The following is a 16,851-nucleotide window of genomic DNA, read 5'->3' as shown; positions in this document are numbered from 1 at the left end:
ACGTTCATGAAAGGTGCTGATTGGCCGAAAAGGAGTTAGATCAATCAGCGCTCGATTGCTCTTCCTTAAGAACCCGGATTATGGCCAGAGATATGTGCCACTATAATCTGAATCTGAATTACTGACTTTGAATTTGAATTGCTCAATTTGAATTTAAAAAATGACGCTGAATATGTTTTTTTACTTTGAATCACATAATTTGAATCTGTATTGTTTAACTTGAATAACTGAATTGAATACAAATTCAAATTATGTGATTCAAAGTAAAAAAATAAATAAATTCAAAGTCAGTAATTCAAATTCAAAGTCAGTAATTCAGATTCAGATTCTAGTGGCACAGATCTCTGCCCATACCCATGGCCTGGGAGCCTACTTTCTCCAATGTTCAACTGTTGATCTACAAAGCAACCATTACATACAATAGAATACAACCATTACATACAATACAATATAAACATTGCATCAATCCTGGGGGTAATAGTTTGGAGCAGGGTGAAATTGCCCCAAAACACTGTTCTACTGGGAGGGAAACCCTCTAAATAAGACTCTTGTTTGATGTATAAATAAAGATTAAGGGCTTGAATAGGAGTAGGAAGACACAGTCCGGTGGGGGGGGGGGTATTTCATCAACGTCGTTAAAGGAAAATCCAGGCTTATTTTGATAAGCCTGGATTTCCCTTTAGCGACGTTGATGGAATACCCCCCTGGAAAGAGAGGGAAGCAGCTAATTAGACTGGGTCATGTATATGAGAAGATGTCGAAAGATGTCCCGTCCCAAAGCTTCTCACTCAAAACAGGAAACCTAAACATAACAATGTATTAATGTTAAAAACATGCTTTATTCAACAATGTCCTTCAAACTAGCAAAACCTGTTTGAGTAGTGTAAATAACTTTTTAATGATTTGCTCATAAAGGCAGCAATGCCGAACACATGTCCTGAAGTTCAGTACTTCTGTCATTTAATCTCACTCGAACATCGCCCTCTAGAGGACTTTTACTGTGGCTGCTCTGCATCATTGAAGCATTGCAACTCCAGTAGTCTTTGAGGGGGCCATGCTGGTTTCTGTTATATCCATGGCACTTTATCAGTCAATTAATATAATTGATTGTCCAGAGTCCATCCCACAGGCTGCCCATGTAGAACTCTGATCAGAGAGCAAGGATGAAAACCAGCATTTACGGTGACCCTGTAAGATCGTTGTGATTCCTGACTTAATGCACCGTAACCTGAAATAACACACAGGCTTTCATACACATAGTGCATGACTGTTACACCAACTAGGCTACACACGTAAATAGGCTGATTGTCAGTTTCAAATTCCAATGCGTGTGATATTCTCAAATGTATAGCCACCTAGAAATTACATTGAAGCAGTATTTTAAAATATCACCTGAACCACAAACATTTGCTAATAAAATAGCAAAGTGATTGGAAGTGAAACAGACAGACAGAGGTTACATACCCACGTCCAACAGGGCTCTAAAATCACACACACCCCTACATGTATAAATCAGATGACCAAAAAAACAAAAACACCATTGTCCATCCCAACCTGTTCATAAGATGTTGATTTGTAACACACACCTGACATACTCATCAAAATCAATAAAATGATAGCAACATATTGAGAGATTTTTCTTAAATTAAAAAGAATACTATCTTGGTATTCAGAAGTGTAACATGAATGTGATCTTCATAAAGTTCTCTCTGTACATATAGTGTTTTAGATACGGTATAACGACCGTCAGAGTTCTTTTGGCACTGGTGTAGCATGTTGCTCTGTCCCAGAGTCTCTCAATAGGAAACATTGCAGTTCTTTACACACATCTAGTTAACAAGAATCTATCACAAACACCCAGAGACCTCCTCTCATGTACTGTAAATCCACTTCTAGAGAGCCCAGTGTTCTGTCGTTCCACCATTTGAAAGGCTGTGGCGGTCCCACGCGACAAGTCTCTCTCCACGTTCTCTTCTTTAGTGGTGTACTAGAGCAGAGGAGGCACCTGGGATACTGAGGTTCCAACAGGGAGCCGTAACTGGACCACAGATATTCCACAGGCCCATCTGTGTTAGCTGGAGCCAGCAGCTGCCAATGCGCATGTGATGTCCTCATAAAGAAAGGACAAAAATAACACTTGCAGTCATTTCCTGTCATTTCCTCTCTCTCCCTGATAGGTGTTTCCTGATAGCTGTGTGGTGACACAATTTCAAGTGTTTATTGATTTCTTTTTGTCTTAAAAACAAAGCAGATACAATACTCCTCTTCTGAAGGGCCCGGGTTTCCATCAGAGAGTTTTGCGTTTGGATCCCGTCACAATTGGCCGAGCAAATTCCACAAAATCATCTATGAGGACTGGCCATGCTCCTGACAGGAGGTAGATGTCATATGATTAGCTGTCATATTATTGGCTGTTAATCAATCAAACACTCAAAAGCCTAAACATCCAGTAGCTTGGCAGGATCAGAGTTGGTAACCACGACTACAGGGCAGGTATATGCTCAGAATAATTCAAAACAATTATGTCTGTTCAAAAAACGTTTGATCTTTATTTTATTGTCAGTAGTCGGCCCAGCTGAATGATGTGCCATAAATCATGCATTTTTAACTCACCTTCCTCATCATAGTTTGACATATCTTCTGCGATCATGTTGCCAAAATCCAGCAGTAAGTTCCATGTATCTTTGGGAATGGACCGTTTGTGATGTTCCTGTCCAGGAAGAGAGAAATGAAAAAAAAATCGGGATTATTAGGTGAAAGCGTAAGAAACTTTTTTTTTCCTTTGTGCACCACGCTTTGAGCCAGGTTCATCTAATCTGACTCCAGAGAGCTGCATAAATCATTGCATTACAACTGTCAAAATTGAGTAACATTCCTAATTTACCAATAAGAATCTGTTCCAGAGGTCCAGGAACCTAAAGCGTCCAATCAGGACGAGATTCCAGTAAGCTACAGCCATCTCTAAATCTGAAACAGACAGAAGAAAGACCCTGGTGACAAATTCACATTGAATCGGACTTAAACATTTTTTTTGCTGTATTTTCATATCCTGTTTCTGTCTCATTCCCCATTCATATCTATTCTGTCTTCTGTTTCATTCGCCATTACCTAAACCCTTCTGGCCAGGGTTCTTGGCAAAGTTGAAAGTGAACTGGTAAAAGTCCCTGAACTTGCTGCTGTCTTTGAGCTCCTGTTCCAGTCTAGGAAGTAGAGCCTTCAGCTTCTCTGGGCTGTCACACCTGGAGAGGAGACCAACACAGTGAGCAAGTAAGTTGATAGCAGGGAAATTCACAGACTTACGCAAGGGGAGGTGCTTTTCCCCCAGAAAGGGAACAGGGGAGGGGTAGTGGGCATTTTGTGAAAGGCATGGCAAAGGTGCAGGGCTTTTGCCCCCCACTTGTGCATGTCCGTGGCAATCAGACATGAGTACATGAACACACACACATAACCACAAGCAAACAACTAACTCATATAACCAACTATGGTTCCCATAGTTTGTTGGGGCTGTAATTAGGAAGAGTTAGCTTAGCCACTCCTCAGTGGCTCCAGAGCCACTATGACCCTATACTGCCTTGACACCGAGCATATCATTAAGGCACAGAGTATTCATGCCAAGGTGGATTCAGTCTAAATATAGCCTTCTCCTTCACCAAGACACACAGGAAAACAAAATACTACAGTAAAGTGCTTTGATCTGCATGCTTCCTAAATAGAACTATGTCCCAGGTTGATGACATCACCACTCACCCCAGTTCTGTCATGCCATCCAGGAACTCCTTCTTGCTGAACTCGCACTGGGTGGCGGCCCGGAACTTCCACGCCACGACCAAGACACTGATACTGGCCGGGTCCAGAGTGAGGTCGTCGCAGAACTGCTGGATTCCATCGATACCAACTTTATTTTCATCCTGGGAATCTATGAAACAACATGTAGTAGTCAGTCATACGCTTCATCCAACATGAGCACAAAACGCACACAGATTCCCATGGTCCAGCATTAACACTTCAACAAGTCCATGCTTGCCTTTGTAGCGGTTGTAGAGCTGTTCCAGCTTCTTTTCGTCCACAGGGGTTTTCATGGGTTCCTTATAGTAGAGGGCTGGGTTCTGGAAGTAGTTGTCTGTGGCCACCTCTAGTTTCCAGTCATTCTGCGTCAGGCAGTACAACGCTGTCTTCTCCCCCGCCTCTGTGAAGGACATGAACTGTCGAACAGTGTCCCTCTGCGAAGACTTCAGCTTGTGCTGCACAAACACAGGACACGGGCTGTCAGACACCGGCTTGCACAGGGCCGGGAGGACATACAACAACACACACACACAGACAGAGACGCAGACCAAGAGATACAGAGACATCCACACATCCGCAGACATTCAGACTGAGGTCCTACAGACACAACGGCTGATGAACAACAGAGGCACACATACAATCATTTAGGAGAAATGCACACACGACAAACAGACAGTGGACAGACAAGCGTACAAGCTGTGGCAATACTTGTATGTCCTGTCAACAGCCAAAGCAGACATTGAACTATTCTGAGCGTGTGGAAGAACGTTGGGTAATCTCGAAGCAGCACGTGCTGTACCCCCAGAAGGCTACAGCGAATGGGGGGCTTCGTGGAATGTAACATGAGAAGGGGGATGCCATGCCATGCCATCGCTATCAACAGAACCAAACCACGCCACAAATATGGACTTGGACCGTCCCCATGTCATATGCACTATGCCAGAATCAGTTTGGAACGCAATAAAGTAGACTAATTCATGTGAACTGGTATAAAACATGCAATTCTGAATAGGCTGAAAGTTAGGAGACATGCATTTCTTTGAAACGGAACACCTCCTCATTAAAAGCCTATGATTAGGCTATAACACAGGCATGCAATGACCCCTGAGCGCGACAATAACAGCCATCTCTTTTCCATACTCTACGTAGATGTAGTCCTTTAGGTTGGGTTCATTACCTACCATGATCAATCCTGCTGTCGGAACAATCTCATAGTCCTTGTCGAGCGCCTGCGCGGGTGAGCTGTAGTGGACTCACTGCTTGAGAGTTTTAGTATTTTAAAATCTATGGTTTAGGCGCCGAGAGGTCAGAATACGATATGCAGGATACGAGAATGTGACAAGCATTTCCTAGTAGGTTCGGGACGGTTTTACTTAATCCAAACATGGCTGTGACAGCGAATAGCCTGGCTGTGACGAAGAAGACGAACGATATCAATTTCGCTATACTGCCATGGCATATTCGACTACATATCCCAATACTATACTGCTATATTGGACTACATATCCCAGTACTATACTGCTACATTAGACTACATATCCCAATACTATACTGCTATATTGGACTACATATCCCAGTACTATACTGCTACATTAGACTACATATCCCAATACTATACTGCCATATTCGACTACATATCCCAATACTATACTGCTACATTAGACTACATATCCCAATACTATACTGCTATATTAGACTACATATCCCAATACTATACTGCTATATTAGACTACATATCCCAATACTATACTGCTATATTAGACTACATATCCCAATACTATACTGCTATATTAGACTACATATCCCAATACTATACTGCTACATTAGACTACATATCCCAATACTATACTGCTATATTAGACTACATATCCCAATACTATACTGCTATATTAGACTACATATCCCAATACTATACTGCTATATTAGACTACATATCCCAATACTATACTGCTACATTAGACTACATATCCCGATACTATACTGCTATATTAGACTATTATATCCCAATACTATACTGCTATATTGGACTACATATCCCGATACTATACTGCTATATTAGACTACATATCCCAAAACGCAACATGTCTATTGTTTCGGAAGTAGCTAGCTGCTAACTATGCTAGCAACATGGTCCGATCAGACTGTTAAACAAATGAGACAGAAATCATTCTCATAATATCTTAACATTTGAGGAGCGTAGCTCGCTAGTTGGTTAGCTTGTAGGTGTCATTATACTCTTAAATGTATTTTGCTTTTCAACCTGTGTTATCAAGAACACAATATTTTACTCACAGGGCTGCCAAGTTTCACCAAAAGTTTGGAGTGAGATTTTTTGGCGGTGGAGCGACCCAAAACTGTGCACGTTTTGGCAGCGGAGGCCCCTCTCTCCCACCCAATTATTTGTGCTAGTTTCCTGCAATTTTACATGTTGTTCATAGTAAACCAGCACAATAAATGAAAATAATAACTAATAAATAATAACATTTCATAAAACAAGAAAATAATTCAGACAATATATCATATTTATGAAATCTTAATAAACAAATACAGTAGCCTACAGACTCTAAAAGAAAAAGTGGCCCCATCAACAGGACTCAGCCCCTTGGTCAGCAGCAGAAAGACCCTTGGTCATCATCTTATATACAGTGTATTGCTCATAGATGGCTATCATGTTATACAGTACATACCAGGGTTTTTCCTGGGTCAGAATGAGGGCTTGGTGGGTGATTTTGTGCGCGCACGGCGCGCCCACATTTTTTTTGAGGGACCCCCAATTGTTGTATTTGTATCGTAAATTGTAATTATTAATTATTATTATTATTATTAATGTACCTGCTTATGTTACAGTAGAGAAACAAAAAACAGTTACCAAAACAGAGTATTTACTAGCTAAGATTGGCAAAAGATTGGCGTGGTGCAACCGAAATTAGTAAACAACTAGTTTGAAACTAACTAGTAACAACTAGGGGTTTAATAACTACTAAGTGCCTGCATTTAGTAATGACTTACGCCAAATTGGTGCAACCCAGTCCAGTAGGCTACCAGATACGATGTTGTAATGTATGCACATATTTTGCTACCACGGTTGCCAGACGGAATTTACAAAGTCCAGCCCAACCTGTCTAAAAGCTGCCGAATCCACCCGTCCAGTGTGACCAAAAGTAGCCCAATCTGGCAACACTGCTTGCTACGTTCTTGCAGCTCGCGTGAACACAGGTTCTTCCATCAGCGCTCGCCTGCCGCTTCGATTGCAGACTCAAGTTAACGCGCGTGCAGAAAGATGCCACGAAACTCATGTCCGGTAGATTTCTTTCAAGGAATTTCAAAAATAAAAGTCCCGTAAAACAATTGTTATTTCTCGCCGTGAGAAATAGAGGTGCGGCGTGAGAGCGCGAGAACTGGTTGAAATGCGTGAGTCTCACGGCGATTGCGTGAGACTTGGCAGCTCTGTTTACTCACCACCTCTAGTTTAGTTTAGATGTCTTGTCAGTTTAGTAGCTTAGGTAACAGTTAATAGGGGATAGATATAGTTGTTACAAGGTTCATTCATCACAACATTTGAGTCATTAAATGCATACCTGACTGACTGCCTTTATGATGCTTGTGTATACGCTGTCTGGTCTCGTTGTGGCGGTTCTGTATGTGCGGAGTTCCCAAAAATGTCCTGTTACTGTCCTTTTACTGTCCTATTACTGTCCGGTACCTGTCCTATTACTGTCCAGTAACTATTACTGTCCGGCAGGGTCGGAGTGGGACTCATTTTTAGCTCTGGAGTTTCATGCCTCAGACCGGCCCACTTTAGTTCACAACCGATTACAGTATATTAAAATCATGTAATTACAACCTTGGTATTTGAGTCTGTAATAGCGGACTCACTGTTCTCTACAGTCTTCTCTACATTTACAGGATGCTATGTCATGGGTTTGCTTCATTTGTTCCCACACTGGTACAACAGCTCACCTGTGCTGTGCCTTCTACTGTGATAGCAGCAATCCCTTGCTGGACACCACTAGGGTGACCAGGTCCCAACAAACCAAATGTGGGACAAAGAGTATGTTTGTGTGGGACAATGCGGGCCTGGACCGAACTTTAGGTGCCCCTGGTAGCATCCGCCCCCCCTGGCCGAGTTGAGAGCTATGTCTATCCAATTTTAAAAATATATATGCATTTCCATTCTGTTTGGTTTATTCAGCAGCATCCAATAATAGACTATGCAGATAAAAACTTAACAAATATATAACAAATATATTTTATTTGAATGTGAACCTCACAATAAAGTATCTGTATGGAGCAGAAAGTGAAGTCAAAGTGCAGTATCAATTTAGTATATTAATAAAGAAAAGTAGCCTGACAGTGTTAGGCCTGTAGATGATTGACTATGTAGGCTATCTAGCTAGCTAATTTGCCTCCCATTTGCAACACAAATGCATATAGCTGTCAAGGCTAACTCTGCACTCATTCAGACAATGACAGTGATACCAGCTGGTCAAAGGATAAACCAATTGCCCAAGTAATTTTTCAGTGTTTTACATTGCCTGAAACTACAGATTGTAAGCTTTCAAATGATGTGTCATACATTGAAATCGTTTTTTTTTTAAGTCGACACGAATATTTGAATGTTGGTGCACCTCAGACAGAGACTGACTGGGAGAAAAATCACTCTGCTGCAGCAACAAATGCTGTTAACAGCTAGCGGCTAACAGTGGTACATCGCTACGGACGTCTAAATACGTTTTTATAACATCACACAACATGCTGAGAACATGAACATGCTAAAAACACATAAACAGATGAACACACAGTCCTTGATTTTGAACACGTCCTAAAACAAAAGTACTGTAGCGAACGGGAACTGGTACTCGCTCCCTGCGGGAATCGAACCCCGATCTCCCGCATAACCGACGACCGCGCTAACCATTAGACCAAGAGAGTTAACTCCCTTGGTGGAGCTGTTAACGGGCCTCATACAGGATCGTTACAGTATGTTTACAAGTAAAGTGGTCCCTTACCAGTATGTTCAGTAGCCTACGGCAAAAGGAGAACAGTGAATCCAATGCACACATTATCAGTATTTAGTGATCGTTAAACGTTAAACTGTCGAGTGGGTAAAAAAATACGAAAACTAGATATTGTTGACACAGTTTCACTTTACGAGCCCTTTGAGTCAGCGGGTGGTTAGCACATTCAGCCAGCTCCCTATATCCACGTGGGGCCATTGCCATGGGAACATGAATGCTGTTTCCTGATAGGCTGAAGACGTTCCATAGATTCTGGACGTTCTGCTGCACTGAACTGAACATGTCGGCGCTTGGTTGCAGCGCTTTGTTGCGGCGCGATGGACACTGGCCCCGTGGCCGCGCAAAGCGGGACATCTGGTCACCCTATGGCCCAGAATGGTACCGGCCCAGCCGCCCAGAACGGTATCGGCTTGCAAGTACTAGCACGACTGAACACCGGCCCAGACCGGCCCAAAACCAGACCGGCCCACCGGGAAAACTCCAGATCCTCCCGATTAGCCACCCCGGGCCTGCTGTCCGGTAACTATTACTGTCCGGTATCTCTATTACTGTCCGGTAACTCAGACCTCGAAACAAGCCAGAGGAAAATTGACGTCAAGGGAGCAGTATGCAAAAACAGTGTGTCTGTGAGACAATGTCAAAATCCTAACCTGGTATACGTTTATTTTATTTATTTCTAAATAATTGAAATGTTTTTATTGAGCCAAAACAATGTTCACATTATGTTGCATCAACGCTCATTTTCATTTACACGAAAGAGATACAAAAATATCTTCATGTATCATTCATTGTCAACACGACATTCAAATATCGTTTATTTAATTTAAATATGATTTTATTTATTTATATGTGATAGGGACATTCAATTAAAACATTCACATTAAATTAACAATATTACATTATTCAAACATTTGCCCTTTTGGGCTAAAAATGTAGTTGATAAGTCACACAGCAGAATATAGGTCTGACGCCAGCAATGAAGCAATAATACAGATTCAGTTTCACATTTGAGCAATTTCTCCTCGTGGACTCGTGACATGTGATGTTGAAAGATTAGTGTGTGTGTGTGTGTGTGTGTGTGTGTGTGTGTATGTGTGTGTGTGTGTGTGTGTGTGTGTGTGTGTGTGTGTGTGTGTGTGTGTGTGTGTGTGTGTGTGTGTGTGTGTGTGTGTGTGACTGGCAGGTAAAGTTGGGAGGACTCACATCTTTCTCTTGGAGATAACAGGGTGGAGGCTGAGTTTGTGTCGTTTCTGTATATGCAGCGCGATTCTCCTAATGGAAATGCTTTCGGTCTTTGCAGAGCGTTTGCCCTTGTCGGCCACCGTAGTACGGGACACACACCACTCCCCCTAAAAGTGCAGTACATACATAGTTCCCGCCCACAAGCAACAAACACTTCGAGAGAAACGAAACTTATCTGATACTCTGCTGCTCGGTCTGGTCGTGTGTGAAGCAACATGGCAGAGAGCATGGACTCCTTCAGTTGTCCGATCTGTTTGGATATACTGAAGGATCCGGTAACTATTCCCTGTGGACACAGCTACTGTATGGGCTGTATTAAGGGCTGCTGGGACCAGGATGATCAGAAGGGGATCTACAGCTGCCCCATGTGTAAGGAAAGCTTTATCCCAAGGCCTGTTCTGAGGAAAAACACTCTACTGGCTGAATTAGTGGAGAAACTGAAGAAGACAGGACTCCAAGCTGCTCCTCCTGCTCCTCCTGCTCACTGTGATGCTGGACCTGGAGATGTGGCGTGTGATTTCTGCACTGGGAGAAAGCAGAAAGCTCTCATGTCCTGTCTGATGTGCATGGTCTCTTACTGTGAGACTCACCTCCAGCCTCACTATGAATCTCCTGCCTTTAAGAAGCACAAGCTGGTTAAAGCTTCCACACAACTGCAGGAGAAGATCTGCTCTCGTCATGATGAAGTGATGAAGATGTTCTGTCGCACTGATCAGCAGTGTATCTGTTATCTGTGTTCCGTGGATGAACATAAAGGCCATGATACAGTCTCAGCTGCAGCAGAAAGGACTGAGAAGCAGGTAAGAACCAGAACTACTCGTTGGTGACTCTGATAAAGGTAGAACTGACTGGGTCTCCTCGCTGGCAGCTGTCTGAGAATCAATGATAGGGAGGACGGAGAAACAAGGAGATGTTAGAAATAAAGAGAGGAGATTGTTTTTGGAAGGACTGAATGACAGGAGAAATGTTATTTATTATTCATCATTAGATTAGATTTATTATTAGATTAATCATGTGTTGGTGAAATGAACTGGGCAGGTATAGAGCTCAGAGTCCATGTCCTTGTCTCTTACACTGAAGTGAGTTAGTGATTGAAAGAAACATTTGACCATGATTTTATGACGGGAGATATTTTGCTGTAAGAGTTATAGGGTCAAGGTGTAACCTAGTTTGGCAGATTAAAACAGTCATCATGAATTCATAAAACCCTGCCCCCCAGATTTTTTATCTTTTCCTGAAATATATATTTATGCCATATGTTGCAAATTCCATGTTAGTATCAAATGAATATTCATATCCTTTTTTTCATGATTTTCTTTCATCTCAAACTACATTTGAAATGTTGGTATCCACGGATTGATGGCAGCTGCTGGACTGAAAAAATCAGGTGTAGTGCTGAGGCACAAACATGTACATTTCAAGCCTGCAAACTGTAACACTTTAAATAAATGTGAAATAATACTATTGTGCAATATGACAACCCTAGTCGTCTATCTGTACAGTATAGTACAGTGGATAGTGTACATAGCCTTTATTTATGTAAACCAGCTCCTTTCCTTCTTGTGATTTTTTTTAAAAAGTTTTCCCCCCCCCTTTCCTAACACCAGGGGAGCCACCCCTCCTAAATTTCGTTGTTTGGTACCTGTACTGTAGCAATGACAATAAAGTCCATTCATTCATTCATTCATATTACTGTTAATGTGCACCAATATGGAGAGTCTGTTGTGAGTGTAGACTTCTCTTTTTCAACACATGATTTAATTCAGATTTGTGTTTCATTAACAATTATCAATCTGGCATTTTCATAACAAAAGCATTGTTTGTCCACAGAGGCAGCTGGGGATGAGTCAGCAGAAAGTCCAGCAGAGAGTCCAGGAGAGAGAGAAGGAGCTGAAGGAGATCCAACAGGCTGTGGAGTCTCTCACAGTGAGTATTGACCAGAGGAGACACACCATTGCACTGCGGTCCTCCAATCCCTGTGTGTGTGTGTGTGTGTGTGTGTGTGTATAACCGTGTGGAGGTACTAAACTCACTCCTGTAGTTCAAATACTCCCACCTACGCTGTCAAATTGTTAGCTTTTAGCTAGCATAGCTTGTTATCAACGGGTAGCGACGGTCACGTGTGTTGGCAGGTCAGAGGTCAGAAGAATTCCAATTGCGGGGCAACAGTTTGCAACAACTTGACGTCTGTGTTCAGTGCCGTCACGTGTGTGTGTGTGTGTGTGTGTGTCCTAACAGCTCTCTGCACAGGCAGCAGTGAAGGACAGTGAGAGGATCTTTACTGAGCTGATCTGCTCCATTGAGAGAAGGCTCTCTGAGGTTAAGCAGCTGATCAGAGCCCAGCAGGAGGCAGCAGTAAGTCAGGCTAAAGGACTCCTGAAGCGACTGGAGCAGGAGATCGCTGAGCTGAGGAGGAGAGACACTGAGATGGGGCAGCTTTCACACACAGACGATCACATCCATTTCCTCCAGGTAACTATGGTAACCAGGTAACTACGCTGACCCTCCATCTGGAATACTGAAAGGAGCTTCCTGTTCAGTTATTCATTCACCAGGCACAACTCTCTCTCTCTCTCTCTCTCTCTCTCTCTCTCTCTCTCTCTCTCTCTCTCTCTCTCTCTCTCTCTCTCTCTCTCTCTCTCCTCCAGAGTTACCAGTCTCTCTCCAGTCCCAGTGTATCTTCAGACTTACCCAGCATCATTGTGGGTCCTCTTCAGTACTTTGGAGTTGTGACTCAGGCTGTGTCTGAGCTGAAAGAGAAACTAGAGGACATCTTTAAGGGGGAGTGGTCCAAGATCTCAACTACAGGTGAGCTAAAACTCTACCTCTAGCCCCTTTATATAGTCAACTTCAGACTAATGTCCTATAATCATCACTTTGTGTACAGTACATGTGTGTGTAATATGATATGATGTGAATGTTTTCTCTCTTTGTGAATGTGTTTGTGTGTCTGTAGTGAATGCAGTGGATGTTTTACTGCCACCAGAGCCCCAGACCAGAGCCCAGTTTTTACAATGTGAGTCTCTTTATCCTGAAGTAGCTAACAGTCTCTCTCCACTGATACTCTCCACAAACCCTGAGATATAATTAGAGAGAGATCTAGGAGAGGGTGAGAGACTCATCAGAAACAGGCTAGATATCTGACTCCTCTTATTTCTCTGATTTGGTCTCTGCTCTGCTTTTCTCCCAGATTCCTGTCAGCTCACACTGGACCCAGACACAGCGTACAGCTACCTCTCTCTGTCTGAGGGGAACAGGAAGGTGACATGTATGCCAAAGACCCAGCATTATCCTGATCATCCAGAGAGATTCACTAACCGGTATCAGGTGCTGTGTAGAGAGGGTCTGTCTGGACGCTGTTACTGGGAGGTTGAGATGAAGGGTCAGAATGTTTCTACAGCAGTCTCATATAAAGACATCAGTAGAACGGGGAGAGGTAGTGACAATGGTTTTGGATTCAATTACAAGTCCTGGATGTTACGCTGCTATAATAATGGTTATATTTTCCATCACAGTAATGTTCGGACTGAAGTATCAGGCCCTCTGTCCTCCAGAGTAGGTGTGTACCTGGATCACAGGTCAGGTGCTCTGTCCTTCTACAGCATCTCCTCTGACACAATGACCCTCCTCCACAGAGTCCAGACCACATTCTCTCAGCCCCTCTATCCTGGGTTTGGGCCTCATTGGGGTACCAGTGCCAGTGCTGAGCTGTGTGATCTTAGAGCTCCCCATAAGTGAGTGATGCTTTATTATAAGGTACTATTCTGTAGAAAGATCTTTCTCTGTGATTTGTAATTATTTCCCACTTCAATTAATCTCTCTCTATGAAGTCTAGAATCTGATGTTATTGAATCCCAATCCTGTGATGGTGTCAACAGTCAGAGGATGTTCATATCTGGTCAGGTTGGACCTCTATTACATATTCCTGGGGTCAGGTCATCTTCATTTGAATGATCCAATGATTGCAAATAGGACATTTGTTTACAATGTTTTCTCAATAAACTATAAAAGAGATTTTTTAAATCTTTTTTCTACATTTAAATGTTTTCCTTGTACAATGTAAATGACCCTAACCATCAAATCAGATGAAACTTTATTTACAGTACATACTGTGGCACATTTCATTCACATATGCAGTATAGCCTAACGTGTTTTAATAACCCTGACATATTAAATACAATACAACATGCTTTTATAATGTGTTCATTGTGTGTGGATTTATGGCAAATTCTTCTAATTAATCCATTTTAAATTGAGTCTATAACACCACATAATGTGGAAAATTGAAGGGGTCTGAACACTGTATTCTGTATGTGTTACGGTACATGTGGGAAAACTAGGGTTAGGATTAGGTGCTAGGGTGCTACGGTTAGGGTTAGGTTTGGGATAGGGGTAGGGTTAGGTTTAGACATGCCAGCATGTACCAAGTCACCCTAGCACCTAACCCTAGTTTTCCCACATGTACCGTAACATATATATTATATACTATCTATTTTAACAACAGCCTATGGGTGTACAGCATTTTGGCCACAAGATGTCCTGTTATGTTATGTTAATTTTATTTATAATGCGCCCCCCATCCAACTTTTACATCGGCCCGGGGCGCAGCCCGGGTAAAGGAACAGATAAAGACAAAGACAAGGAACACAGAAAGCAATCAGACACAGACGACTTAAACGTAAATCTCAGGCATACAATTCACAACAAATAGGGAGTAGATTTAGGGAATGTCATTTAGGAAGAGGTGGGTTTTTAACTTGGCTCTAAAGGAGTCCAGAGTGGGGGCAAACTTGATGGCAGAAGGGAGCGCGTTCCACAGGGTCGGTGCTATCACCGCAAAGGCACGGTCACCCTTCCTCTTGAGGTTGGTACGTGGGACCCTCAGGCTGAGTTGGCCGTCGGACCTGAGCCTGGGTCTGGGCCTTGAGGAGGTAGACTGGTCCAGGAGGTCCTTGATGTATGGTGGGGCGAGACTGTTGAGAGCTTTAAAAACAAAGGTGCAGATTTTGAACTTCACTCTCTTCTTCACTGGGAGCCAGTGAAGGGAGATGAGGACAGGGGAGATGTGGTCCCTCATTTTGGTGCCTGACACCAGCCTGCCAGCGCCATTAAGCTTTAGCTGAAGTAAATCACAGAACTTGTCTTTATTTCCGTGATCTACAGAATACACTGACTGACCCTTGTTTACTTTGTATTATTTTACATAAGGAGTGCTTATCATGTTTAGACCATCACAACGATTCCGCACATTAAGGCCTTATGCTGTTGTGAATTGGCCTAGTACATGTATTTCGGTTAGAGCCACCTCAATATTTCCCTCAGAGGCCTGTTTCTATTTACCACCCACGTAGTGCATTAATCTGCCAGTGCACTTTCCCAAACTAAGGCGTGTGTACACATTTAAGTGACACACTTTAGTATTTGATGGACAATAGAATATATATATATATGTATATGTTACGGTACATGTGGGAATGCGGTACATGTGGGAAAACTAGGGTTAGTCTTAGGTGCTACGGTGCTAGGGTTAAGGTTAGGGGTAGGGGTAGGGTTATGGTTAGGATTTCGGTTAGGGTTAGACATGCCAGCATGTACCAAGTCGACGTAGCACCTAACCCTAGTTTTCCCACATGTACCGTAACATATATATGACAGATGGGCTGGAGACCTCATACTGTATTTCTCTTTCTTTCTTTCCCTTTTTGTTTAATCATACAGTATATTGTGAGTTTGTATGGGTTTATCTAAGATTACCCTTTGATTTGAAAAAATCTTGGGGAAAAAATGCACTCTCGTAAAGAGCCGTTTTGAGAGACATTCAAGGCTACATGGGTCTAAACACCCTCACTCGCTCTACCTTCTCTTGCAAGTGGCATGGTCAGGGGGGGGTCACCCTTTGACCTATCAGAACAGAGCAATTATTGTACTTATTCTTATTCTTGTACTTGCACATTTTGTCTTGAGGGAGGATGACTGTAAGGGAAGTAATACAAAAACAACCATATGAACTAAACTATTGGGCCAATCTCTATAGCTACCAGCCTTCCTTTCATCATCCAAAAGGGAATTCACTATGTTTCTGTAATAATCTCTCAGGACTTCTCTACATTTCTAAATTCTTCACTTAAGGTAAGAGGTGTTTGGCAGAAAGTGTCCTCGTCTTTAAAAGGCAAAGAGACATTTCTATAAGCCCAAAATGCACCATTAGCACCTATACAATGGGCCTACACCCACACTCAGCATAACCTACTCTTGTTTACATTTTTACATTTACATTTTTGGCATTTAGCAGACGCCTTATTCCAAAGCGACTTACAATCAATCCATTTGAATACTAAGCAAGTGAATCATCAATCCACCAGTCGTAGCAGGAAGAGTAATCCAGCTCAGGCCCGGGGCCATTGATAGAAGGAAAAACCTTCTTCTATCACCTTCTTCTAACCCTTTTTTTGTTGTTGTTGTTATCTTGTGTACCCACACACACATCTTAACACACCACACCCTCCCAATTCATCAGAGCAACGCAGGGGGTATTATGACTGAGCTGGGAAGCTCAACTGAGAAGGCTGGTTTATCTCCAACTCAATGAAACATGGACACGCCTGACTTTTTCACTCCGCTATTGGTGGTTGTCAGGCTGTTGTGGGGTTGAATTGAATACATTTGGGCACCTTCACATATTTCAGGCCGATTTTCCTCTCCACAGGTTATGATGTAAGTCCTGTCCAATTGTGTGTTTGCTCCTAACTTGTGTCTTCTTAACATTTTCTAATACCTTTTAAAGGAGATTGGCGTTTCGTCGTTT

The 16,851-nt window shown here is 42.5% G+C and overlaps 2 protein-coding genes across 2 annotated transcripts; one reads left to right on the top strand and one right to left on the bottom strand.

Annotated features, from left to right (window-relative positions):
- Nucleotides 1-2,287: 2,287 nt before the first annotated feature.
- Nucleotides 2,288-5,101, bottom strand: dcun1d2a (DCN1, defective in cullin neddylation 1, domain containing 2a; the record flags this gene model as incomplete). The annotated part of the gene is made up of 7 exons (XM_080535548.1): nt 4,968-5,101; nt 4,025-4,241; nt 3,748-3,916; nt 3,109-3,239; nt 2,885-2,967; nt 2,614-2,710; nt 2,288-2,367 (listed from the first exon to the last, which is right to left on the bottom strand). Exons 1-7 carry the CDS (start codon nt 4,968-4,970, stop codon nt 2,288-2,290), a joined length of 780 nt encoding a protein of 259 aa, XP_080391674.1. The 5' UTR covers nt 4,971-5,101.
- A 5,160-nt stretch (nt 5,102-10,261) lies between these two features.
- Nucleotides 10,262-13,959, top strand: LOC308162255 (tripartite motif-containing protein 16-like; the record flags this gene model as incomplete). Its single annotated transcript, XM_080536396.1, has 6 exons — nt 10,262-10,846; nt 11,877-11,972; nt 12,285-12,518; nt 12,695-12,854; nt 13,003-13,062; nt 13,237-13,959. The coding sequence occupies 6 exons, from the start codon at nt 10,262-10,264 to the stop codon at nt 13,782-13,784; spliced, it is 1,683 nt and encodes a 560-aa protein (XP_080392522.1). The 3' UTR covers nt 13,785-13,959.
- Between the last annotated feature and the right edge of the window lie 2,892 nt (nt 13,960-16,851).

The sequence above is a fragment of the Nansenia antarctica genome (assembly GCF_963989245.1).
Source record: "Nansenia antarctica genome assembly, chromosome: 7".
NCBI lineage: Eukaryota > Metazoa > Chordata > Actinopteri > Argentiniformes > Microstomatidae > Nansenia > Nansenia antarctica.
This window is presented reverse-complemented; position numbering and strand designations above follow the sequence as displayed.